This window comes from Dermochelys coriacea, chromosome 3 (genome assembly GCF_009764565.3).
Source record: "Dermochelys coriacea isolate rDerCor1 chromosome 3, rDerCor1.pri.v4, whole genome shotgun sequence".
NCBI lineage: Eukaryota > Metazoa > Chordata > Testudines > Dermochelyidae > Dermochelys > Dermochelys coriacea.
Genome location: NC_050070.1, coordinates 124720222 through 124747318, shown reverse-complemented (window position 1 = coordinate 124747318; position 27097 = coordinate 124720222). Strand labels below are relative to the sequence as shown.

Below are 27097 nucleotides of genomic sequence, written 5' to 3'. Positions count from 1 at the left end.
AACTCAGGAGGTAGCCCAGTGGCTAAACACTGAAATAACATGAGTTTCATAAAAAGAAAAGGAGTACTTGTGGTACCTTAGAGACTAACAAATGTATTTGAGCATAAGCTTTCGTGAGCTACAGCTCACTTCATTGGATTCAGCTGTAGCTCACGAAAGCTTATGCTCAAATAAATTTGTTAGTCTCTAAGGTGCCACAAGTACTCCTTTTCTTTTTGCGAATACAGACTAACACGGCTGCTACTCTGAAACATGAGTTTCATAGACACCCTGCCTACATTATAACCTTTATTAGCATGGTTAGCGATTAACTTATTTTAACCTATAGTATTGCACGTGAATAGCATAAAACTTCAAAGTCAATAACTTAGTAAGTGATTGAACAGATAATATGTCAAGAGGTTTACTACAGGAACAAGACATTTTGGAGATAGTTTGGTTCAGGTTTGTGAGAATGGTATAATAATACTCCATACTGGACTTGTTGTTGTTTTTTTTAAAAAAACAACAAAAACAACAACAAAACTGGCCATGGAATTTTGAACTACAAAGAAAACAACTTACTCAAGAGTGTGGAGCATGAAGTGGTTCTAAATTTCTTCCATAGTAAAACCTGTTAACTGTGCAACAATAACTCCAAACTTCACTGCTTTGCTAGAGATAATTTTTCTTGTCTGTCAAATTGACTAAACTGGTTAATAATTTTCTTTTTATTCTCTCCTAAACCAAAAAGCAATAATGGGTAAGAATGAATTTTACTGGTGAGGAGAACCCAGGACAGAATTAAAATTGTGAACTTAAAATTACCATGCTGAAAAGAAAAGAAAAAACCTTTGCAATCTATTAATGTAGTCAAAAGACTATTACAAAACTTTACAATTTAATTATTGGAAGATTACAGAACTGCTTCAGTGCTTTTATACTGTGTTAAGTAAGCTGTACGTGCAAGGAGTAATAAATGAAATTGTTAATTTTACTGCATCCCTAGGGAATAGCAGTAGGGGTTACATTATTTAGAGCTCCAAATGGATCTGGGTTTATATGCAGTAATAAATCCTAACGACATTGTTAATTAACCCTGCCTCAAGCCCCATTTTGCCTTAGGGTTCAAAGACACAGTGACTAGTAGGATAACTCACCATTCATATTCTTAAAGATGTTTAGGATGGGGAGAATTTGACGATAATAGGGCACCAAGGCTTCCCCCACCATGTCAGCTGACACCACCAGGTGCTGGAGGACTTTGAGCGTGATGCAGATGACCTGTCGGTTACGAAGGTTCAGTGCATCTGTGATGTAGAAAGAAAGACAGGCTGAAAGCAGAAGAATTAATTTTTGAATGTAAAAGGGAGGGGGAGAAGTTCTCTAATGGACAAATGTAATTAAACTATACTTTGTTGGGGATTGTAAGTGGGCCTTTATTAGCCCAGCTCTGAAAGATCCCAGAGACGGATTGTGGCCTCAACGTTATAAAACACTGCCTTGTCTGATTGTTATTTGTTCCCACAATTTGTGCTGAGTCCTCACTAACCCCAAGAATACAGCTCATTATTCTCTCATGCTGTCTGTGTTACTAGTCTGATTCAAATAAATAAATAATAAAAAGAAATTCTCAGCAAGTACCACTGGGGCCAATGGAATTGCAAGACAACCTGTGAAGGTTGACAACAGACACATTCTAGTGCAACAATTAGGCTGTTTGTGAGTTTGCACCCATTTGCTTAGCTATCACTTTATTCATTTCAATTAACAATTCCTGCTATTCTGAGAACTAGTACAATGAGGCAAATGTTTGTAGGGAGGGGAAAAAAAACCCTGTAGGCTTCTTTTAAAAGACACACATTCTGATACGAAAAAAGAAAGATTCTGTCTTGCCTACTTGAGATTTTTTTAGTAGTTGCAGCTGAATTTTCTCTTTGCTTTCAGTCTTATGACATTTCATAAATACCTTTTGTCTCAGTTCCTTCTTGGTTTTAATAATAGAGAAATTAGTTTGCTTTCCCTTTTTTTATTTCAAAATGACTTCTATTTGAAAAATATTTATTGTTTTTACAAAATTCCTCCTGTTATACTGCTTATTCCCAAAATTCCACATTTTGGAAACAACTGCCACATATAATACTATAAAGTGAATGGGTCTGATTCTCCTCTGGCCTGCATGATATGTAAATGTTTTCACCTGTGCAAAGGGAGTGCAAAGCCAGTATAAAATGATAGCTTTTTCCCCCCCAAGAAATAAACCCAATATTTTTAAACAAAATATTTATTTCTGAAATAAGCTTGAAAAAGTAATTGATGACATCACCTTTCATGATATAGATGTCAGTTAGATAAAATTACCATAACTGATATACTGTCTGTATACACTGTCAAGTGTTCATGAACTGCAGATCACACATTAATTGTAAATATTTGGGGGGAAAATCAAAGTTACTTACTAGTAATTGTTGTTCTTCTAGAGCTGCCTTTGGGCATTCACACTAGTGACATTTAACATCTCTGGCATTGAGCTATGGAACTATATATAAAAGCCACATCCACTGGGAGATGCAGTAGTGCTCTCATGGTAAGATGACATCATCAACACTGTATATAGAAGGCAGTGCACACCTAAGCCTACTTCAGTTCCTTCTCCCTAGCCCAAGGAGTGCTGAAACACAAAGAATGCCTAGGCAGAGCAGAAGGTGGTTGGGTAGCGTGAATGCACAGAAGCAACTCTTGAAGACCACCACTTACCAGTAAGTAACTATATTTCTTCTTTTAGGGCCTCTGTGCATTCCCACTAATGGGAGATTAGCAAACAGTGCCCCATTAGAGTATGGTGGGCAAGGAGTTCTAGGCACAAATGGACTACAGCACTGCTCTATCAAATTAAGCACCAGTACACAATGCCATGTCCAATGACTAGTGCTTAATGAAAGCATGGACTGAACTCTACGTTGCTAATTTGCAAAGCTCTATCACGAGACTCCCCTGGGTGAGCATGAGACCTGAGGAAGAAAATGGGGAGGGACACAGATTGTGAAGGTGAAGATCTGAGATAACTTTAGACATAAAACTAGGGTGAGGTCCCATGACAACTTTCTCTCTGTGTACTACCAGATAGGATGGAATGGCCATCCAGGTACTGAGCTCACTAAACCTCCTTGCAGAGGAGATTAAGAGTTCTGTTGTGATAGACAGATGTTCTAAGGGTTCCTGGGTTGGTGGCTCATAGGGAGGACACATAAGCATAGTAAGTACTAGATTCAAGTCCTAGGTAGGAGGAAGTCCTCTCACGGGGAAAGGCATTAGTCCCATGAAACTGTGGGTTGAGATAATATAGGATTATCCCTGACCAAGTTATGATAAACCAATTTAGCTACCAAATGACCCTTGAGGGAAGTTACTGCTAATCCTTGTGATTTCAAGTACAATAGATATTCTAAAATTGCAGGTATACCCTCTTGTGATGGGATTAATGCTTTAGTCATTGGGGAAAAGGATAAACTTTTGAGCTTCAGAGATCTTTCTCAGGTCTGGGGAAAGTAACCAGAGTGTCTGAGCTAAATATGAGGTGGGACACATTGTAAAGCATAAGGGTTTCACAAACCATGTAAGGGACCACTTAAAATGAAGTGGGCAATTAAGGGTTAGCAGGCAGCAGGTTACATTACAAATTGTTGTAATGAACCAGTGCCTCTATTAAGTCCAAAAAGAAAAGGAGTACTTGTGGCACCTTAGAGACTAACAAATTTATTTGAGCATAAGCTTTCGTGAGCTACAGCTCACTTCATCGGATGCATTTGGTGGAAAATACAGTGGGGAGATTTATATACACACACACAGAGAACATGAAACAATAGGTTTTATCATACAAAACTGTAAGGAGAGTGATCACTTAAGATGAGCCATCACCAGCAGCAGGGGGGGAAAGGAGGAAAACCTTTCATGGTGACAAGCAAGGTAGGCCATTTCCAGCAGTTAACAAGAACATCTGAGGAACAGTGGGGTGTAGGGTGGGGGGGGGGGGAGAAATAACATGGGGAAATAGTTTTACTTTGTGTAATGACTCATCCATTCCCAGTTTCTATTCAAGCCTAAGTTAATTGTATCCAGTTTGCAAATTAATTCCAATTCAGCAGTCTCTCGTTGGAGTCTGGTTTTGAAGTTTTTTTGTTGAAGGATAGCCACCCTCAGGTCTGTAATCGAGTGACCAGAGAGACCGAAGTGTTCTCCGACTGGTTTTTGAATGTTATAATTCTTGACGTCTGATTTGTGTCCATTTATTCTTTTATGCAGAGACTGTCCAGTTTGAGCAATGTACATGGCAGAGGGGCATTGCTTGCACATGATGGCATATATCACATTGGTAGATGTGCAGGAGAACGAGCCTCTGATAGTGTGGCTGATGTGATTAGGCCCTATGATGGTGTCCCCTGAATAGATCTCACAGATCTTGGGAGACAGGCCAGTCCTTGCTTACAGACAGCCCATCTGAAGCAAATACTCACCAGCAACCACACTCCACACAACAGAACCACTAACTCAGGAACCTATCCTTGCAACAAAGCCCGTTGCCAACTGTGTCCACATATCTATTCAGCTCATCTTAAGTGATCACTCTCCTTACAGTGTGTATGATAAAACCCAATGTTTCATGTTCTGTGTGTGTGTGTGTGTGTGTGTGTATAAATCTCCCCACTGTATTTTCCACCAAATGCATCCGATGAAGTGAGCTGTAGCTCACGAAAGCTTATGCTCAAATACATTTGTGAGTCTCTAAGGTGCCACAAGTACTCCTTTTCTTTTTGCGAATATAGAGTAACACTGCTGCTACTCTGAAATCTATTAAGTCCATGGTTTTTAATGTCCAGCAGAATTAACATAAGCTCTCAGGCTCATCTTTTGAAGGTGTTGTGTGGGTTTCCTTTGAGGACAAGGACTGAGAGATCAGATATTTAGTTATCCCTACCTGAATAAAAGTGAGGATGTCGTTGGTTCAGGGACCATTAGTGTGGATCATACACCCTCCTGCTGAGTGTTTCTGCCTATACGTTCTCTTCCCTTGATTGGTGTACTGCTTTACGGTAAATATGATGGTGGATAAACCATAGCCACAATATCCTTGCCACCATACACAGAAGTATGCTCCTCCCTGCTTGTTGATCTAATACATGGCCATGGTATTGTCTGTAAGTACCTGTACTATTTGATGTTGTGTGGAAGGCCGTTAGGACTTATCTCACCACTCTGAGTTCCAGGACACTGATGTGGAGTTTGGACTCCAAAATGTTCCACTGTCCATTTACACAGAGGTCCTGGCAATCAGCACCCCAACTGAGACTGGAGGCATCTGTGGTGATTGTAACAATGGGGATAGAAGACTGAACAACAGTCCCTGGAGTACATTGTCTCTGAATTTACACAAGGGTAGCTGTTGAAGCAATCCTTTTCAGGCTGTGTACAGTGAGTCTGTAATGACATGCAACCCAAAGTTAGAGGGGCCCCATTCTTTGGCAAGGAAAGGTTATCATGTAAGTTGATGAGGTCATGAGACCTATAAGATTTAGCGAAAAGTGTGTTTGCACAGGTTGATCCCTGCAAGTTTGCAGAAAGTCTCTTATTTTCAGAAATCTATCTTCCAGGAGTTAGGCCCTCACCTGAATGGAGTCCAGGACCAACCTGATAAAGGTGATTTTTCTGTGTAGGCTCACATAAGAACTTCTTCTGCAGTCTCTAGATTTCATCAGTTGGGAGGTTTCATAGGTATTAAGCTCCAGAAGAAAGATTGTTTAGCAAGCTGGCCATAAGTAGCCTAATTATCCTGGTAAGGGTACATGAATATGCCCTTGTGTCTGAGATGTGGTGCAACTACTGAAAGGCATTTTGCAAATACACCCAATGCTGTGGCCAGACCAAACAAGAGAACATGAAATTGGAAGTGATTTTCTCCCACACAAAATCAAAGGTACTTGATACCTAGGGAGGTGGTAGAATCTCCTTCCTTAGAGGTTTTTAAGGTCAGGCTTGACAAAGCCCTGGCTAGGATGATTTAACTGGGACTTGGTCCTGCTTTGAGCAGGGGGTTGGACTAGATGACCTTCTGGGGTCCCTTCCAACCCTGATATTCTATGATTCTATGATGTGGGTGAGTTTTATTACTACATGGAAGCAAATGTCCTACAAGTTAAGTGGTTCATACCAATTCCCCTTGAACAGGAATGGGATGATGTCCCCCAGTGTTAGCATCCTGAACTTGAAAGTCTTTATGTACCTGTTGAGGTTTCTGAGGTCCAGGATGGCCTTAGGAAACATCTGGAGTAAAACCCTTTCCCTTGGTATTGCTCCTCTACAACACCCTTTTGAAGAAGGGAGCTTATGTCCTCCAATAGGAGTTTTTCCACAAAAAGGGTCCCCAAAGGAGGTTTGGCGGTGAGAGGAGAGTGAAGGAGGCCTGTATGAAACTGGATTATGTAGCCATCATTTATGGTCTCCAATACCCAACAATCCAAATAATCTAGCACCAGGCATTGAAGAAGGATCAGGTCTGACCTGTCGAGGGAGAGGGGTATGGTTCTTGAACATCCATCAGAAGTGATGTTTGGGACCTTTGACAACATGCAATGTGGGATTTCTGGACTGTGTTCTTTCTACAGAAGCCATTTTAAAAGAAGCTGAAGACTAGTATCACCACTGAGATACTCTGTTGGTATTGAATTGGGGAGGGGGACTGTTTCTGAAATTGAAAGTTTGTATAATCTGACTTTCTTTTAGCAGTAGATGCAGACTGGGAAAGTCCCAGAGACCAGGCTATGATTCTTAATCTGTTCCCTAGTATTTTAGCTGAAGAGCACAGAGCAGCTGCAAAGAATTTGCTGAGGGAAGGACATTAGCCAAGTGTACTCTGAGGGAAGTTTACAACCCCTCAGATACAACTACAAAATCTGCGGCCACCGGCACAGCTCTGAGGAGATACTTATGACTCCAAACAATAGGCTTTGATCTAGCCTCTCAGAAAGTAATAGAAGATTTTCCCTTTAAGGGCCCCAGACTCTTTAATGTAGGGAAAACACTCGGCGCCCAGTGCCAGGATCATTGGCAGCTGCGTTAATGCTGATGCCCAAGTCAGTGCTGAACGGGGTTTGGCAGCATCTAAAAGAACCTCCATGGACTCCTAAATGAAGGGCAACATGAGTAATTGATGAGGATCCTTCCTAATATCTTTCTGTCCTGACAGAGTCTTTTTTTGAAGGAAGGCGACTGGGCTCGTTTGAGTTGACCAGGAGAACTTGAATGGCTGGTTTTGAGAGGAACCCATGTTTCTCCAGAATGTTTTGAACTGAAGTAAGTGGAAAATGCTATTGTGTGATCAAGCAGTGGAGGCAAAGCTAACAGCTCTGGTGGGGTTTTCACAAAAAAAAAGAGAAATTTATGGCACTGGAGGAATACACACCAGTGATATGTCTAAAAAACTGGAGTCTCAGATGGAGGAGTGTGGGCCAAAGCTGGCACTGGCATCTATAAGGAGTCCTCGAAGAAACCATGCCAGTGATAGAAAGAGAACAATGGCTGCTCTCTTCTTCTTCTCCTCAGAGTCCCTTTGCGAGTTGGAATGCTACCTCTTCTCCTTTTTCCCTGTAGCAGAGTCAGAGATGTGGAAGCATGCCTTTTGGTTATGGCATCAACCAGTGTCAATTCTAATGGCTTCAAAGGAATTGTTCCTCCTGACAGTATTGCTGATACATATCACGGCACTGGTGTGGACTGTCTAGATAGAGTTTGCAGTACTGGACAGTGTTGAGTGGGAAGCTCAGCTGCTGCGTTAGCTGTTGAGTAGGTGGATTTTAGGGTTGCCAATTTTGATTGGACATATTCCTAGAGGTTTCATCACATGACAATCTTTAATTAAAGATTAATCTTTAACTCCTGGAGACTCCAGGACAATCCTGGAGGATTGGCAACCCTAACCTTAGGCCCAACATCAAGGAAGGTGCTGAGGCAGGAGTGTCAAGGTCAGTGATACTCAGATTGAGGCTCAGGAGCTGGAAGTGGCTCTTTAATGTGTCTGCTGCAGCTCTTTGCAGCACATGATAATTAAATCTCACAGTGTTTTACTATTAACCAATGTAAGTTCTTAACCAATCAGGATGCTTTTACTATGCTAATAACTAATTGTAGTTGATATAATAATGCTTGGTGAGTCATTTTGAATATAAGAACACAAGAATGGCCATTTTGAGTCAGACCAATGGTCCATCTAGCCCAGTATCCTGTCTTCTGACAGTGGACAGTGCCAGGTACTTCAGAGGAAATTAACAGAACAGGAAATCATCAAGTGATCCATCCCTTTTGCTGTGAGAATTTTATATAAACTAAATATTTCCTGTGTCAAACTGTATAAATATGAATATATAGTATTATAGCAAATGAAACAATGCATTCACACTACTGTGGCTCTTCTTTGGAATGTTGATCCTCAGTTTGGCTCCTGAACCACTGAGGTCTGAGTATCACTGGTCTATGTGCATCTTAGGCTTCTTTACAGAAGACCTCTGCACAGAAGCAGACCTCAAAGCTCCCACCGGAATATCAGGATGGTCTGGAGGCTTACCAAAGCCAAATGTACATATAGCCTGGTCTGAGCTGCCTGTTCTTTTATGTCTGAGGAGTAAAAATTAGGCAAATAGTGCAATGGGAGACGGTGTGCAATTCTCCCAAGCACACCAAGCACCAAACCCATGAGTCTGTCTCAGGGTAGAAAGCTGAGCATGTTGCACATCTATAGAGGTTTTAGGACCCAACATGATCTCCGAGGGAACCAAAGGCCAAGAGTTCTAGCTAGCTAACTAATAAACTATTTGTAGAAATCAGGCTAACTACCCTCAGAGACAAGAAAGGTAGTTCCATTAGCTCTCAACAGAGAAGGAATTGAGGTGGGCCAAGGAGCATGTTCCTGTATATAGACTGAGCCAATTATATCATCCTAATGAAAGAGCGCTACTGTACCCCACAGCAGATGTGGCTTGTCTATATAATTTCACAGCTCAGTGCTAGAGGTGCTGAGTCCCTTTAGTGGGAATGCATAGAGGCCTTAAAAGAAATAAATTTTCACTTCTGCTGCCATCACCTAAAATCATAAGCTAGCTCAGAATTGCAATCAAAAGTAGCAAAAACATATTTTACATTAAATCTAACCGCAGGTGTCTATAAAACAGATTCATGGAAAAACTACGGGCATATGTATCCTTGTGATTTGCATAGGTAACCTCCTTAAATGCTAACTTTATTTCCATACATGCACAAAGTGTAGAATACATCCCTAATAGACAGTTACACTAATAGAAAAGAGCTATACTTGTGAAATTCCTATTAATTTCAATGGTAGCAACACATATGCAGCAAAAGAAAGAATTGGCTTATGATGTCCACTGCTATGGTGATGGTATAAGAATCTGAATAGAATAGCATATACACACTCAATCTTGGAGGCCTCTAAATTTTAGAAAACTGCAATGCAAAATAGGGAAATGCTTGTAAGTATCAAAAGTAAGATCAAGTTGCCCATGCAACTTTTATTACTAAACATTTATGCTTGGTATGCATAGCCGCCTCAGCCAACTCTGTGCTCCATTATGCTAGGCACTATATAAAAATATAATTAGGGTCAGTATCTGCCCCAATATATCAATTAGAAACAGATGAGGTAAATATTTGTTTAATTTCTTAATCTAATAATTATTCTCTGTGAATTACTGTCACTGCATTCTTCCACACTAACCAAAGGAGGAGGCATACACTGTAGTATCTGAAATAAGTATGCCTCCACAGCGTCCACATACTCTGGAGAACCTTAATACTTTCTGAGGTTTGCAAGAATTGAAGGATGTGTGGAGGTGCTAGCAGCATTATATAGAGCCAGGGCGCCAATCTAAAAATGCCTGCAACCAGGCCTCTGTGAAAGTTTTTGGATAAGACTCACTATATACTCCTCAAGGAGCTGAAGAAAATATAAGCCATCAAAAGTGCTCTTATTGAGAAAGCAACCTGAGCTATTGTCTCGTGTTCTTGGAATCTGCTGACCAAGGTGGGACCCTTACAGCTCTCAACAAAGCAAATAAGTCAATGACCAGTCTATTCTGACTGCTTGATAGTTAAGACATACTTCCATTTCCTAATTGCTACTTAGAGGACTCCATTCCTCTAATGGTAGGTAGCTTCTTTCTGCTCAGCAAGCCTGCACTGTACTAATTTGATTGTGGGATTCTGCTGAGCAGCAATTTTAAGAAGAAAGAAAGAACTGTTTTCCATTTGTTTGTGGGTTGGGTTACAATGAATTGTATTGTCCTATACTTGAAGATGGATGTAGTGCTATTTGACTGTCTGACTTGTGCTTTGGCTGCACTTTTCTTCAGAAGGAGCTGCTCAAATACTACAGTGATAAGAATATAGATAGGGAGATAGATTAAGGGAGTCCCTATAATCTTTCCAATGGAAATACCTCAGTTTATGGATCCATACTTAAACTATGTAAATGCTACAGGTTTTCTAACTTTTCTAATCCAAAACACTTTGGATTGTGCTGCTTATCTAGTTAAGTTAGTTTTACTTTAGAAAATTTTGTAAGTAAAACTGTGTACTTTTTAATGAATCCTTCACATAATTAACAATTTTTCTGAAGTTTACAGTAACTATGGGAAAGCAATATTAAATAAAACAGAGGATAAATAATTGATTTTAAAAGGGATAAGCCCAATTTTTCCTCCTTTACTTTTAAAGCACAGTAATAGATATATCTGGATTTTTAAAGTACATTAGCAGCACTGTAAGTTTCTTTTTAGGGGCTATTTCCCAGTACTGCGGCTTATTAAAATTAGTTAAAAAACAAAACAAAAAAACACAACAACACAACCAACCCTGAGTTCAATATGTAATAAACAATTCACTGAAAATTTTCAGTCATTACACTTTATTACCAGTGGCTGCAAGTTCATAATTTTCAAATTCTCCATTAATTTAGTATTCATTTATTTGTTCAAAGAGTTGTAAAGCTGAAATTTGTTCATATATATATATATATAGGGTTTTTTTGGTTTTGTTTTGTTTGTTAACTCACAGCTTGGCTAGATAAAAGTAATGCAGTTTGTTCATTCCCTGCTATAAATTGCTTTCCATTGTTCAACGCTTTTTTTTCTTTTTCCTTGAGCAATAGTTCCAACATCTGGGTGATAAAGACCTGGGAGTCATCTATGTTGACATTTTGTTTTTGTCTGGCACTTTGGAGGCTGCTGTATCTCCTGTGTCAGTCTCAGATGTCAGATATTGTAAAATTCATGTCACCTTCTTTGGTATTAATAGGCTTCATACACAAGGGAATGCAGCTAACATCCCCCCACCCCAGAGTGGATCCTCTTGGAGATCTAGTTTTAATATATCAGACTAGATGTTTTTAATAAAGTTGATCAGGTTAGAACCCTTTTTCCCAGATAGATTATTGAGAACCCAGACATTGAAGAATTGAATTGGATTCTCCAATATTCTATTTTCCTCTCAAAACATAACAAATTTGGTTAGTTTTGTTATTTTAAAGTATTTTAATAATTAGCTTCTGATTGCTTTGAGCTTCACTTTCATCAGTTTAAACCTACTTTTCAAAGGCACTTTCCTGAGAATCCATATTAAAAAGCTTGTGCTGACAATTTCCATTTTGTTTTCCTTCCTGTTGTACTAACTTGGCCTATAAAAATTTACCCTAATTGTGAGCTCAACTATAAAAAATTAGTAAAATTTCACAATTTCACAATCACTTGTGTTGATGGAGAAAAGGTACAAAGGGAGGGGGGAAAAAAAGTCCTAACAAAAAGGCCTACTAATATAACAAACTGTTAAAAATCATGCCTTGTAATCAAAAGGAGTTAAGAACCAAAAATGAATTAACTGAAATTGATATGTCAAATTTTAGGCCTAATTGGATGAATAAAACAACAAGTAAATGGACCATTCCTCCCATCACTCCCCTTTTGAGGTCTCAAAAAAAATTTTTTAGGGAAAAACATGGATGAAGGCTACTACAATATGGGCTAACTAAAAGACAAATGAAGGGGAAGAAGAGGGCTTCACTATCATAGCTGTTACCCTCACCATCTCCTGGGATGCTGGACCTTCTTCATCCTGAATCTGAATGATGTGCTGACCAGACCAGACCAGACCAAAGAGAGAAAGGTAGACATCACCACCTCCACCAGATCCAGCTGAATCCCAACCATTTCCTTTTCTTTTCCTATTTTCTTTCCTATCCCTTTCTTTTCCTTCTGTCTAATAAAGTCTTGCTTAGCCAGCCAAGACTGTATATTTTGCAACCCTGCTGTAAGCCTGTGACCAGAAAGGTGGCTAAATGCAATTCCCTAAACAGCCTGATGTTGGCACAAGTTTGTCAGGTCTTGGAGTGGCTGATAAGACCATGTGGTGGGCCTGTGTTTTTCCAGCAGTGAGGTTGCAAGTGAAAGTCAACACAAGAGACAGAAGCCGCATTTTCTAACTTTGCTGTTTTCTTTCCCCTTTGTGTGTTTGTCTGTCTTCTTGTGTCTTTTAGAAAATGGGATTGGACTTTAACAGCAATAATAGGAGTTCCAGCACACCTCAAGTAACTTCATCTCTTTCCCCCCAAAAGGACTGTTGCTATCATCTTTAAAATTAGCTTTAAAAAAAACACAACAACAAAAAAGACCCCACTGTCAAACAAGAGTTTTCTCCTTCTAAAAGCTCTCTCCAGCTAAAAGAAAAGGGAACAAGGGGAATAGTTAAAATAAAAGCCTTATTTAGTACTCTACATTAAACACATGTTCCAACTGATTTTCCTTCTTTTCTGTATCTTTAATCAAAAGTTAAGATTTATAATGGCGTTTTTGCCATCATACTAAGCAGGCTAAAGTCTCTGTATACCAAACAGCGAACCTTGTTTAAAACTGTTTAATGTTGGAGAGTGGACTGGGTCACGTTAACACTTTTGACTCTTTGGGCCTATATATTCCATCTAAATGAATACAGTTCTCAAGACCAAAGACTGAAGCCTGTCTCGTTTTGCATTCCTCACCTCCCACATACTGGTAGAAGCAGCATTTGTTTTAGCAGATTCTTTGTCTTAAGTAGAATTCTCCTCTATTAGAGTGGGACAAAATGATGTAGATCAGTTCTCCTGCAGGGTAACGAGCCCACAGGGCAAAGACACTTCTATTGTTGTGGCATACTTAATTTTGTTGTTTAAACTTCAAGTACTTATTGTCTTAGATATTACAATCTAACTTCCTTAAATAGTGGAAATTCATGAAAAAAGTAAAGTTTAAAGAGCAAATGATTCGTAACCTCTGAAAAATACATTTGCTCAGGCTTGCATCTCCTCCCCCGCTCATAGCACCTTTCAGCACAAAATACTCACATTAAGGAAGTATGCCAATTTTATAGATGAGTAAACTGAGGTACACAAATCCTAAGGTCACACAGTGACTTATTGACCAAGCTGGGAACAGAATTGGAGCCCTGATCCAGCAAAACACTTAAGCATATGAGTAGTCCCCATTAATTTCAGTTGCATATATATCTAATTGCATTGATGGATCAAAGGCTACGAGTTCTGATTCTCAGGGTATGTCTACACTGCAGTTAGACACTCATGGCTGGCTTGTGACAGCCTCAGGCTCACAGGACTCGGGCTGCAGGGCTGTTTAACTGCAATGTAGACATGCAGGCTTAGGCTGCAGCTCTAGCTCTAGGGCCTGTGGTGAGCTGGAGCCAGTTCGCACGGGTTCGCTAGAACCAACTGTTAAATTTAGAAGCAAGGGACAACCGGTTCTAAAAGGGCTTCTAAATTTAACAACTGGCCAAAAATGGCACCTTAGGTGCCGACTCCATGGGTGCTCCAGGGCTGGAGCACCCACGGGGAAAATTTGATGGTACAGAGCACCCACCGGCAGCTCCCCGCCCCGCGCCCAGCCCCAGCTCACCTCTGTTCCACCTCAGCCTGCTCCCCTGAATGCGCCACCCTGCTCTGCTTCTCTGCCCCACCCCCCGGCTTCCCGCAAATCAGCTGTTTGCGCAGAAAGCCGGGGAGGGCTGAGAAGCAGGCGGCAGCTTCGTGCTCAGGCCCAGGGAGGCGGAACAGAGGTGAGCTGGGGCAGGGGGGTGCGAGGAGGGCCACCTTCGCCACAGCAGGTAACCTGGGCGGGGGGGTGCAGGGGCTCTTAGAGGCGGGGTGGGCACCCACTACGGTGGCCCACTAGATCGTCCTGCCCAGTTCTGGGGGCAGACAGGGGAGGGGAGTGGATTGGGCAGGAGTCCGGGGGGGGGCATCAAGGATTGCCGGGGGTTGGATGGGGCAGAAGTCCCCGAGGGGCAGGCCATGACCCTCTCATGGGGTGAGAAGGGAACCGGTTGTTAAGATTTTGGCAGCTCATCACTGTCTAGGGCCCTCCCACCTTACAGGGTCCTGGAGTCTAAGCTCCAACTAGAGCTCCAACAGCTCACAGCCCAAGCCCTGTGAGTACAAGTCAGCTGGCATGGGCCAGTCATGGGTTTTTAGTTGCAATATAGATGACATCCTCAGCCTCTACCACCAAGACAATATCTTGAATGGATTTTAATAAAGCAGTTAATCCTTCCCTATTTATTACCTGGATAATACTTCCAATAGCATTTGTTAACTTTTCAGAAAGAAAACAAGTGTGCTTTATAGCATCCAAAGAAGGCCAGATGTAGGAAGGAGTGTCAATGCCTCCTCTTCCAAAGCTGGGAAAATGTTCGTGTACACAAATATTTTAACAGTTAGCTTTGTACAATATTTTGCTAACTTTCCATAAGTTTAAAAAATTAAGCTTCCTTTGTTCTCCCTCCCTTTTCATCTGATTTCTTACTTTCCTCTCTAACTTGCTGAATTTTTTTCCCAGTCTTTTTCCATGTTTTCCCTGAGTCTAATTTTTCTTTCCATTCTCTTTTTCCTGATTTGGCCTCCTCCTCTCCCCCTTTTGTCCCTATTTTTCTGCAATTACCTCTCCCCTCTTCTATTTTTACTACACAAAGTCCTACCACATAAACTCTATTTCTAACCCCAGCCCTCATAAGTATTAAAGGCTTATTGGATGATACAATTAATTTGCAGATTTCACCCTCTAAATGTGGGTGAGATGATAGTCAGTTTTGGATGAAACTTTTCCTATAGAACAGGTCAGGTAATTTTGTAGTGGTTAGAGGATGGAAGTAAATTTAAGATTGGAGGTAATAAAAAAAAACCCTACAATATCTGGAAATGCTAAGTAACATCTTCTGAGCTGCAGAATCCAATCTAAGCCTGGTAATTGCCAACATACATTTTGTTTTTTCAGCTATTGGATGTAAATGCGTCAATATTTCAGAATCAGGAAACAAACAAAAATCAAAGACTTTCGCTTTCTTTGAATGCAAGCCATGTCTTCAAAAAAGAGGAAGTTTGTTCAGAATTAGTTTTCAATCTCTGATTTTAATAGTCAGGATTTTTTTCTCTAGGCCTATAGTTAAACAGAAATTAGTCAATTTACTAAAGGTATACTTTATTGGAGGGTAAAAATGTCCAGTTAAGGAAGGTAGATCTATGAGCACATTGCATGAATATGGTTTAAGCTTTCTGCAAAAGAGGGAGGTGTACGATATCAACAAGCTACTCAATAATGTGAAGATATCCAAGGGAAAATAGTACTACAGTGTAAATCCACTTTTAATAGTGGCTAACAGTAATAACTACAGCCTCACATGCTTTATGCAACAGTGACCCTGATTTAATACTAAATTTAAAAACTATATTATTACCCATGAAATGAACCAACATTTTACAAATCAATACAATGGGAAGTCAGAGGAAACAATCACATTAATTCAGAGATCTATGAAGACATTAGAAAGGACGCTGTAGGTCAGACTATGGAGGACTGTTCAGCTCTTTTCTCACATATTTCTCTATATCTAAAAGCTATAAAAAGGTATTTTTCCTTAGTGAAATTGAGTTTCAGCAAAGCTTAAGATATCTTTGATCTAGCCTGTCACAGCAGAAATGTTTGAGCATGGTAACACAGCCTCTCAGACTGAAATTCCACGGCTGTTTGAGATGGAACTGGTTCACTTCTGACTCAATCAGCAATTTATTCTTGTAAATGAAATTGTGTTGTAGCAGTATTTCCATCTAAGTTACATTTTTAAAGAGCAATATGAATTCTGTTTTACAATAAAATATCTAATACAAAGACAGCTTCTCAGGCATCTACGGAACATCTAAAGTGGACTATACATGGGTGCAGTTACTGCTTCTTAAAGTAACAGTCATTGTGCATTACATTTTTGTATATTATTATTCAAATGTTATTTATAATTTATTCTGGCAAATCTAAGATTTAAATCAACAATTTTGTAACAGAATAGCTATCAAAAAGGAATTTTACATACTCCTTTAATGATTAGATCGAAATCTAAAACACTAGCTTTCCATTGCTAAGTAAATACTACAATAGCCATTCAGTTTTGTTCTATTCTTGGCAGCCCATGGCCACTAGGGGCCATGATCCACCTGATTGTAAATTAGTGCAGCCTTAGGGCTACTGTAACTGCAAATGATGAAACACAAATATTGCTTAAAGGCAGGTTTGTCCCCCATCTCTGTGCCAAACATTGGAACAAAGTAATCGAGAAACAGGGTCTTTGCAGTACTATTTTAATTATTGCCTGAATACATACATGGATACAAATTGGGAACTCATGTTGGATTCAAAGCTCTCATGGTAAATTTTTGTTTTGGTCAGATGGTCATTCTAGGACACAGTCCAGAGATGCGAGAGATCTGGATTGTATTCCTATCTCTGCCACACTTTGTGACCTGAGGCAAGTTTAATCATCTTCTACCTTGCTTTCCCAATCGGTAATATGAGGATAAAAATATTCTCCTGCCTCACAAGTGTGAAGATATTTCACTGTGTGTTATGCATTAGAACTTGCACAGTAATTCTGCAAGATACTTTTTTGTGAAATTATTCTAGAGATTCAAGGGGCTTGAATTTGGAATGAAGAATGAGTTTTTCCAATCAGATGAAGGGAGAATTATTCCAGTGTGACTTTGTGAAATGTATACTTTATCATGGAACATAGAGATGGAAAAGACTCATTTGCAGTGCTTGAGTCCTGCTGCAATACTCTGGGATACTGTTCCACCACTTTTTTGGTGAGTGGAAACGGCGCATTACGGCAGTTCCAGTACTTGTGTTCCAGTACTTCTTGAGTGAAGCACTCACCCACCTCTCATTTGGTCAACTTGTCCATCTCGTGGCCAACTCAGGAAAATTCCCTGCAGCATATTCTCAAATGCTTGATCCATTTCCAGTCTAGATGATTAATGCAATGGGGCTTTCTCCACTTCTCTTGGAAGATAATGAAGGGTCTACAGCCTTTGCTCTTAGGAAATTTTTCCTGATATTCTTTTAGTTGGATGATATCACTTATAGGTGTATCTATTTTGAACACCTTGAAATAATTTGTTTTACCTTGTTTTTATACCCATCTAGCTGTACAGGTAGACTTAGTCACTGCAAGATGACATATATTTTAATCTTTCCAGATAAGTCATTCATTCTTGTTCTGAATTTCTTCAGTGTTGTGAATTATTGTTATAAAGTGTTGTAAAAATATTTTTACAAGGAGTTTGGACAGACAGTCTTTCAAAGGTGTGAAATGATGAAAGGCAATAATATTTGGACCTAACCTGCATTCGTCCATATTATTTTAATCCTGTTCATGCATTAGAGTAATGAATTGATTCAATTTTTTGCTATCACTATTTTGCTTCTCTTCAGACATTGCCTAGCTATACTATTGGAGAGAAATTGTTATGAAGGAAGTGATTTTCATATGTTGATTAACTAATATTTGTCAACTTGGGGTTGTAATAGTCAAAATTATGAACTGTGTTAAGCAAGAACATGTAGGGCAGGAGAAGGATAAATTACTCTTTAAAAGCATTACAAATATGATACAGTATTGCTATGCCACATTTTAAATGTCTTTTAGAAAGCAGCCCCTCACTGATATTCTTTGATGCACATGGGGAAGGGAACATTTTTTTTTATAAAAGACTATTTATAGACTTATTTGTCTCTCTCCCGCTCCCAAAAATACGCTTTTGCCTAACAATCTTCTTTCCATTTGTTTTACTCTTTCCCCCCACCCAGTGGGAATATGGTAGTGATCTAGGAGACAGCTGATTAGTCAGATATAACTCACTGATGAGGACACTTGAGAGACTGCAGTGAATTCAAAAGACAACTGAGTTTATCGTGGAGGTAGCAGCATTCCACAAATCTATAGCTGTAACTACAGTACATATTCATAGCCAGGGCTGGCTCTAGGTTTTTTGCCACCCCAAGCTCCGACAGCGCAACTGCCCAAGCAAAAAAAAAAAAAAAAAGGCTGGAATGCCGCCCCTGGAATTGTGCCACCCCAACCACGTGCTTGCTTTGCTGGTGCCTAGAGCTGGTCCTGCTCATAGCAAATTTAAAGTCTATTATAGGTACCTACTCTATTTGCCTGAGAGGACAATGACCTTTTTGACATTAATGTTGATATGAATGAAGGAGAAAGTCTTTCTTAGTAAAAGATATATGGACTTCACAAATTTTAAAACTGATAAAGAATAAAAATGAATTAAAGTAATGACTGTACACTGAAATAAAACTGAAAACAGAAAATAAATGAGTGTGTTCTTGAATGTTTGACTCAACAAAATTATGACACTATTTAAAAAGCTCTCTCTCAGTTCCACATATATATTTATATGTTGATATCTCTCTACAAGGCTGAAAATTGTGTAGTAGATTAAGCTACTGCGTAGTCACTTTAAAAGTACAGAGGGTCCACAGTCCCCTTAGGATTCTGTTAAGTCCTGACTATAGAGCTTGCAGCCATCATGTTAAGAGAGTCCTTTCTGCAGATGCTTTCACAGTTTCAAGAAGCTTTATGTTTTATTACTAAAAACATACTTGAATGTTTCCTATATTCAAATATATCTTGATAACCGACAATACAATTTTAAATACTTAATAAAAATGAAAAAAAAGACAAAACTCCTCACTTAATAGCGTCCCTCCTCAAATAGAGGAACTAAAAGATGATTGGAGGGTTTTCATAATTCCTTCAGGAGCCTGAACCACTTTGCACTTAGTTCCTACAGTATTGTGTCACTTTTAAAACAATTTCTCCTTTTGACATTTTGAAATTATATCCCCTCAAACAAAATCTATGAGTACATTAAAGTACAGCCAGAGACACTGTTTAATTAATCTTTTTTTTAAAAAGGAGAATACCAAGGTAAATAAAAGACCAATCCTGGTCCTTAAAATACATATATTTTGATATTAGGTCCCAACTAAACGGCAGCTTCTTTTTCTTGTTCCCAGAGTTCTGCTTGACTTAGTTCATCTTGCTGTATTCCAGAAGTGAATCTACTCTCTGTTCACCCAGAGGATCCCACCCCTCTTTCCCTCCTGATGCTGAATGAATCTTCCTCACAAAATAAGCCACATAACAATTTCATGTTATAGCCTTTCTGACTGAACAATCAAGTTATCACTCTGAGACTGGAGAAAAAAAGAGAAGCTTCCACTTTCACTCTAAGGCCCTGTCTACATAGAGAGATTCTGAGCTTCCCCATGTAATATACATTTGCTTAACTAAGGGTTAACTAGTTATTGCTCAACAGTTCCATGTGGGAGAACTCTGGTTGAGGTCCTGATCCCATCCTCCTGTGGAGGCAGTGGAGACAACAGCTGAGTGGGGAGGGCTGTTTTATTGTTTATTGGCAATAATGACTTTGATCAATTAAGGAAAGGCGCTGATGGAATTTCAAGGGAATCCCATGAAATATTTATTGGCTGGACGGTTGAATACAATAAGAATCTTTGCAGAAGTCAAAATGCATGCTAGAAGGTGAAGGATGATGCAGAAGAATGGTCTGCTCAGCCATTGGGCTGAAGAAACAGGAAAGGGCAAAATAAAGAAACGTATTCTTAGATGTGGTCTTTACAGTGAAATGAGTTTCAACAGCATTCTGAAGCTATACAACTTTCTAACTGTCATACTGCATTTCAATAAAGATCTGTTTTTGAAACTGTAAACACTTCCAAACGGAATGTTTTTTAAAACAACAAAAATTTTAAATGAGGCATCCTTGAGTCAAACAGTAGCCAAAATGTAGACATGTTGATGAGGAATATGATGGGAATGGAGGGGATGAGGAAGAATGGTGCGTATAAGTAGAAGGAGAGGTCTAGTTAAAACAACTGTAAAATAAAAAAATTCCCAAACTTTTTCTGCTATTTTCTCATGTCTTTTGAGATGAGCTATTTTATAAAATAGATGGATATATTTAACAAAATATAATAAAATCAAGTAAAAGCTTCATTTCAGTTTTCTAAATACCAAGAGCCACACTGTAATAAGAAAAATACATGCCAGACAGCACATTTCTCTGGGATAGCTGCACATATTAGGTGATTGAAAGCGCAAGCCTTCTGGCCCCATACCTCACCATTTACTCAGGTTTCCAATAATCTCCTGGAAATGCACAACCTGTCATGTTTTATTGCTTAATTAGCTACTTGTCAAAAAGTAACACTATATACATTCATTTCTGGGTTTTTTCCACATACTCACTTACTTTTTATTGGGATAATGAGCTGAGGAATGACAGGGAGAATCTTGTTTCCCCCATGTTCCAGCATGTCGTGGATTCCTTGACGAGCAAAAAACTCATAGGGAAATATCATTTCACAAAGCCCATCAAAAAACAGAGGCAGATAGTGATGATAGTCCAGTTTCTCAATCTCCACCTGAGAAGGCACACAGAAGAAACAAACTGAATGAGGGTGACTGATATACTTTATGTAGGGTGACCAGATGTCCTGATTGTATACAGACAGTCTCGATATTCGGGGCTTTGTCTTATATAGGCACCTATTACCCTCCTCCCCCGTCCCTATTTTTCACACTCTCTATCTGGTCACCTTAACTTCATGCCACATTCACAAAGAGTTTTAATATGCAATAATAAAGTCAGTGTGTCACAGTAAGATATCACCATCTCTCAAGTATGGCGTTTGGCATGATGCTGAAATTCTCAAGTCCTTAACCACTAGATCTAAAGTGGAGACCTAAGAAGAACCTGCTCCTGGACTTCTTTTTTGGTACTGTTGACAATAAAAACGAACAAACAATCTTTTGTCAGTCTTTTCCAGACTCTCATAAAATGCATGTGTCTAAAACCAGTATGTGAGTACTCTAGTAAAGTTAGGACCATATTCCATTATCTTTGCTCATGGTAAATAGGAGCTTACAGTATGCATAGTTCCACTGATTCCAGTGGCACTACTTATAGAAAAAAGTACTACTTATTTTGAGCAACAATGGCAAAATCTGGCCTTAATATATTAACTTGAGATGCAAAATGGATCAAATAAAATCTGTCTGATCAACAAAAAAATCATAATTTTATAGGAATGCAATATATATATGGTTTACAGTTCCCTAGAATATAGTCCTCATTTTTAATTTAGTAAATGATTAAGAGAAATAACACAGGTTAAGAGAAAATTATTGAGGACTCCTACCCGTTTCTGTTGTCCTTCTGTGTCTAAAGTTTGAGAGTATCCTGATGGAGCAATAACCTTACCACCTGTGGTCTTTTTAGAAGGAGGTGGTGTCCTCTAAAATAATCAGACTTTTCTCCCTTTTATTTCTGTCAGCCCCTCAAAGGCCTGGTATTGCAGACTTTCTCTAGCCAAAGGGACCAGGCTAGAGGCTACTTCCCCAGATCTGTTAATGCCATTCTGAGCATAGATAAGAAAGCTGCTTCATCACTGATGCACTTGCTATCCCCAGAGATGGAGTGTATGGCCTTCAAAGTGCTCCTCGGTCCTACTGGCTCATGAAATAACAGACTGAGCTTGGGGCTATGTGTTATTTTTACATATCAAATGGTTGTCATTTCTCTGCTAACAGCTTCCAAAACTGATATCAGGAATGGAATTTCTATTTTGACAGAGTTTTTAAACAGGATATTTATCTACAGTTGTTTGCAGCGTTGTTGTAGCCGTGTTGGTCCCAGGATATGAGAGATACAAGGTAGGCGAGGTAGTATCTTTTATTGGACCAACATATATTGGTGGAAGGTACAAGCCTGACCTGAAGAAGAGTGTCTGAGCTCTGTGTACCATGAAAGGTTGTACTTTCCACCATCAGAAGTTGGTCCAATAAAAGGACCACCTACCTCGTCTCTGTCTAGAGGACACACAACATAATCAACTCTGAATATCTCTACTACAGCAGAAACAGAAAACATTTAAATTAAAAAGTGATGGATGCTGGCTTTGTTTCTTAAGGACATCCTACTGCTACTAAACAGTGCTTGTGAGCTGGCAAAAATAACATGCTCACCCAGTCCCTGACAACAGAAACCAATAGGAACAGCAAATACAAGCTCCAGGTGTGAGATCCAACTCAGCAACCAAACTAGCCACTACAGAAGGAACTATTGGGATATATAGTAAGAAGTGGTGGTGTGAGCAGAAAGCCGTCAAGGTTCAGAGATGGTAGGTATTGAGAAATGACCAACAAGAGGCAGAACAATCCTGTCATCTGTCAAGGGGGCAAGGAATATCCCCCTTTACTTTCTTACTAGACATCTTTAATTTTGTGTTTTCTGAAGTGGATGTATTAGTTGGTCATTTTTAATACTGGTTGTTATATTTTCATTGCATTTTATTTTTTAAAAAATGTACAATAGCCACTTGAGCCAATGGTACTGGCCCCTGCCATAAATAAAACATTTTGTAACCCTGATCCAAGTCATATAATTAGCCTCTCGGGAGCACTCCAGTTCGTGTTACCTCTACACACTACAGTTACATCAGAAGTATATTTCAGTCTTGAGCAGAATATGATTTCTGGGTTTAATAAAATACAGCATATGACTTTTGATGAGGATTACAAAACTTCTTCAAAATCATGAACAACAGGAAATATAGATATATCTCTATCTATGAAAGAGAGATTAGTTGACTGAGATCTTCACTCCTAGTTGGCTTTCAGCCTCTCAGTGGCTTAGCTTAGTACCACTTCAGCTGACCAAGTGTACAGCCAATATTTCTTGATTTTGCAGACTTGAATGTCCTCCTACAATATGGAAGCCAGAAATATTTTTGCATTAAATTCTGTGGTGTGAAACCTTTTGCTTTTCTGTTTATTGTTTAGCTTTGAAAAGTGGCTATTATACATATGTACTGAGAAAAATGCAAATTTTTTGTTTATGCTCACAAAATCCTTTTTCTTTTTGCTTCCACCCACAAAAATATTCTGAGTTAAAGCGGCAATTCTTGGCTGAACATGCTCAAAAACTGCCAAGACATTGTTGCAATTTTGGGTTTCATGAAGAGTCCTCAATAGTTGTTAAATTTTTTATATACTGGTCACAGTGTATAAATTGTAAGATCTGGTGGCACTGTATAAATTGTAAGAGCTGAATAGAAATAGATTCCAGTGGCAACCTTACCTCTGAATATTCTAAGTTTAGGTCAGGCCTTTAATGGTATTTTAATATATTCCAAAAAAGAGTGATCACAGTTTATAAACATCTGTATTAAAAACCTGCAAATGTTTCATGGAAGATAGATGATGATTGGACTATTTTACAAATTTAAGCTTTAAAGGAAAAATTCCAAATGAGACAAAAACAATGTAACTTGTTAAAAAACCAGCTCCTTGGCTCTTCTATCCATTAAATAAGGAAAGCAAGGCAGTTGGACAGAATTCGAGGGACAGAGGTTTGATAATGAAGACCCGAATTGATAAATAAACCATGGGACTTCTTCAATCCATCTTACTTAAATTTTATATGCTACAAAGCAACCCTGGCATTTAGAAGCTACTGTTTCAGATACACAAACAAGTAGGGCTTACATTCCCATATAATTTCATAAAAATCAATCTCAGCTGATTACTTAATGTAATATGTTTTTAGATAACATTGCCCACAAGTTGGATCTGATTTCCTGGAGACATCATATTCAATGGTGTAGTAATTTTAATTGCAAGTGGATGTGCTATATTTTATGTGCACTTCAATGAATGTCTTCATCCAAGTCACTGGGACACTGGTCTGAAATGGACATTTTTGTAGGGAAGGGAATAACACCTTTTAAACTCTATTGTTTATTCAGCAATTGCCAGAGTAGACAAAGTTCTAAACTCTACAAAAACCCCCACAACATTTAACAACCAGACTATGCAACGCATGATAAAAATGAACAAGCTTCAACAGAGAAATCTAAAACTCCCTAAATTATCTACAAGTGCTCAGGGAGATGGCATGTATTCCACAAGTGTACAGGTTGGCCAAAAATAGAGATAATGAGGAAGTGGGTTTATTATACCCCTGGTTTTGGTCATTTGATCAGATGGATGTGTGTGCACGCTGCTATTAGTTAAGCACTCTGAAAAGGGTCTGTCAAGGAGCCTATAATGCGGATCTCTGGAATCATACACTGTACCTGCCTGTGGTCATACCTGTGTGCCAGTGCCAACTATATCATCCAGCCTATTACATCATTTATACCATAGTTATTAATTTTTCTTTATATTAAGAATATATATAAAACTTTATATTAGTTTTGGTAAAATATCGGCAAGAAAAGTGTAATGATGCTCTTTTCTGTTATTCCCCCCCCGCCCCTCTTTTATTGTACTTTTCCCTACAGCTCCCTCAAGGATTCCCCTAAATATTAGTGATAGTGCTTGTGTGTGTGTGAGAGAGATACATGGGCAAACAGGAGACGAGGATAATGGTCAATAAAGATTTACAGAGAACATACTTTATGACAGATGGAGGATCTGAAAGATTGAGCACCTTTCATCTGTCAGCTCGGAGGGAGATTCTGTAAGGCCTTGCCATTTATGCAGTTACAAAATGTAAAAGTAATCTCTTACACTATATATAAAACAAACCACAATCTAGGATGTTATCTGAATTTATTAAAATGTGCCCCTTTTAATTAAAAAAAATGCTGATTTTCACCAGTCAGTTAAAAGAAAGACCAACAAAATAATTAAGGGATTATGAATCTCTGCCACTGTTACAGCCTTATTAATAATGCCATTTTAAAAAGTCTGTGGGGCTTCCAGAACTTTGGGGTCACTGACCTGAAAACCCTTCTTTATGTTCATGCTCCCAATGCAGAATCCCCAAATTTTGCATATCAAAAAAGTGCATAACTGCTCTTTGTTACTCTGAAATATCCTCTGTTGTAATCTGCTCCTTCTGCCCAATTTTTAGTCTTGTGCAAAGCAAGGCTCACTATACTGAGAAGGACAGAGTATGTCAAGAGCTCTCCAATCTTTTGATAATTTCATTTTTTTCATCTGCTGTTTTTAAAATAGTTGAGGCAGTGCAGATAGTTGAAGATACAAAACGTCTGATCCAAATATAGCTTAGATAATAGGAACAGGTGGAATTCTAAATCATCTGGTAGATCTCTTACAGTTTGCCAACTACCCAAAGTACTTCTGGGTAATTTAGAATGTCTTTGCTTGAAATAGTTAACCTCTCCACCTTTTATTAGTTAAAGGAAAATACCGGTTCATCCTGGGGTCCCACCTGGAACTGGGGTACCACTGAGCCCTCTGACCCACCATCCTGGACTCCCTCTCACACAATGGTGCTCTGACAAGTTGCAAAGCCCTCCAAGCTTGCATTTTCATCAGCATTCACAGAGGTAGGGACACATCCAGCTGCAGTTACATGCAAGCTTTCTAACCACCAGCCTCCCAGCCTAGGACCCCAGAGTAGTACCATTCTGCCCTGGTCAAATCTGGCCAGTATATGGGTTTAATATCTGGTCCACCTCTCCCTCAACATGAAGAGGACCATGCACACTTGTGGTAACCAAGATGCGATTTTCCCTTGACACCTTAATCAAACACACACTGGTTTGGATTAAAACAAAATAAATTTAAACTACAGAGGATAGGTTGTAAGTGATTATAAGTGATAGCAAACTGCTCAAAGCAGATTCCTTAGTAAATAAACAAAACCGCAAACTGAGCTTAACATACTAGATAGGTAGGATATGAATTAGCAAATTCTCAGCCTGAGTGATAAGCAGGCTGGCAGATTAGTGTAGACATAGCCTTAATGTGGCATACATTAATTTCCCCCTTTTCTCCAGGATTAAATCTTACTCCTTACCAATTATAGTGAGTATTTGTTTATTGTTGGTGGTTTTAATTGAAATGTGAATTTTGGTGCTTGTGAGTGGTGCCCGGACTTTTCAAAAAGTCAAAGATGGGGACATTTTTTAAACATAATAATTTTCAAGCTCCTTTTCTGATTTTTTCCCAAACTTCCCAGAAAAATTCTGGCTGTGGAAAAGATGGAGCATGTGAATTTTCAGGGGCATTAGTTTCTTAATGGGAGTAGATTTGAAATTTGGGCTTATAACGGGAAGCTAGCTTTAACCTCACCTAATGAATGGCTACTGCTGACCCACAGTATCTTTCCACTGTAGGGCAAGTGCAATTTCAGATGTAGTACCTTTGTATGTCATTTTTATTCTTCACATCTCTACTCTGACTGCTATACTCCATAGCTTTAGTCCTCTCCAGTTTCCCAGCCAGAAATATTCTCCTACATTTCAATCTCCGCTCATCTTTTAACACTTAATGTATAGCCTCAGTGCATAAATCCACTCACTACTGAGTTTTATTTTGAATTATCTCTAGTATCTTATTTAATGTATTGTCAAAAAAAGGAAGTAGACACACCAAAGCTTATATCTTATAATAAAATATCTACTGTAAAGCACAACAGAAGACAAAAGGCTATGGGCACTAAAGGAAACATAACAAGGGAAAGAGGGAAAGATTATTTAGGCACTCCAATGGTAATCCTTACAACAGAAGCCAAGATGAATTTAGAATCTTTTCAACACACTGCAGAGGTATTAATGTTCTGAAAAGTAGAACAAAAGCAAATAGCTGCCTTTCATAATTAAATTAAATGAAGCAA

At 39.0% G+C, this 27097-nt stretch overlaps 1 protein-coding gene and 1 long non-coding RNA gene across 7 annotated transcripts in view; one reads left to right on the top strand and one right to left on the bottom strand.

Annotated features, from left to right (window-relative positions):
• The window catches only part of PACRG (parkin coregulated), a 507299-nt gene that overhangs the window by 152672 nt on the left and 327530 nt on the right, over positions 1-27097 (bottom strand). For 4 of the 5 annotated variants that reach the window (XM_043511265.1, XM_038397809.2, XM_038397810.2 and 1 more), the window contains exons 4-5: positions 20699-20870; positions 1140-1289 (exon numbers count right to left, since the gene is read on the bottom strand). In XM_043511265.1, the coding sequence (XP_043367200.1) occupies positions 1140-1289; positions 20699-20870 (322 nt within the window). The remainder of the gene's footprint in view (positions 1-1139; positions 1290-20698; positions 20871-27097) is intronic. The other variant, XM_043511266.1, reaches the window with a different exon arrangement.
• LOC122459394 lies at positions 2625-20296 on the top strand. Of its 2 annotated transcripts, none has more exons than XR_006280053.1 (4): positions 2625-2738; positions 7220-7326; positions 11942-12201; positions 19440-20296. It is a non-coding gene; the product is annotated as an uncharacterized LOC122459394 (long non-coding RNA). The 2 variants fall into 2 exon arrangements; XR_006280052.1 differs by lacking the exon at positions 19440-20296 and adding an exon at positions 12572-13735.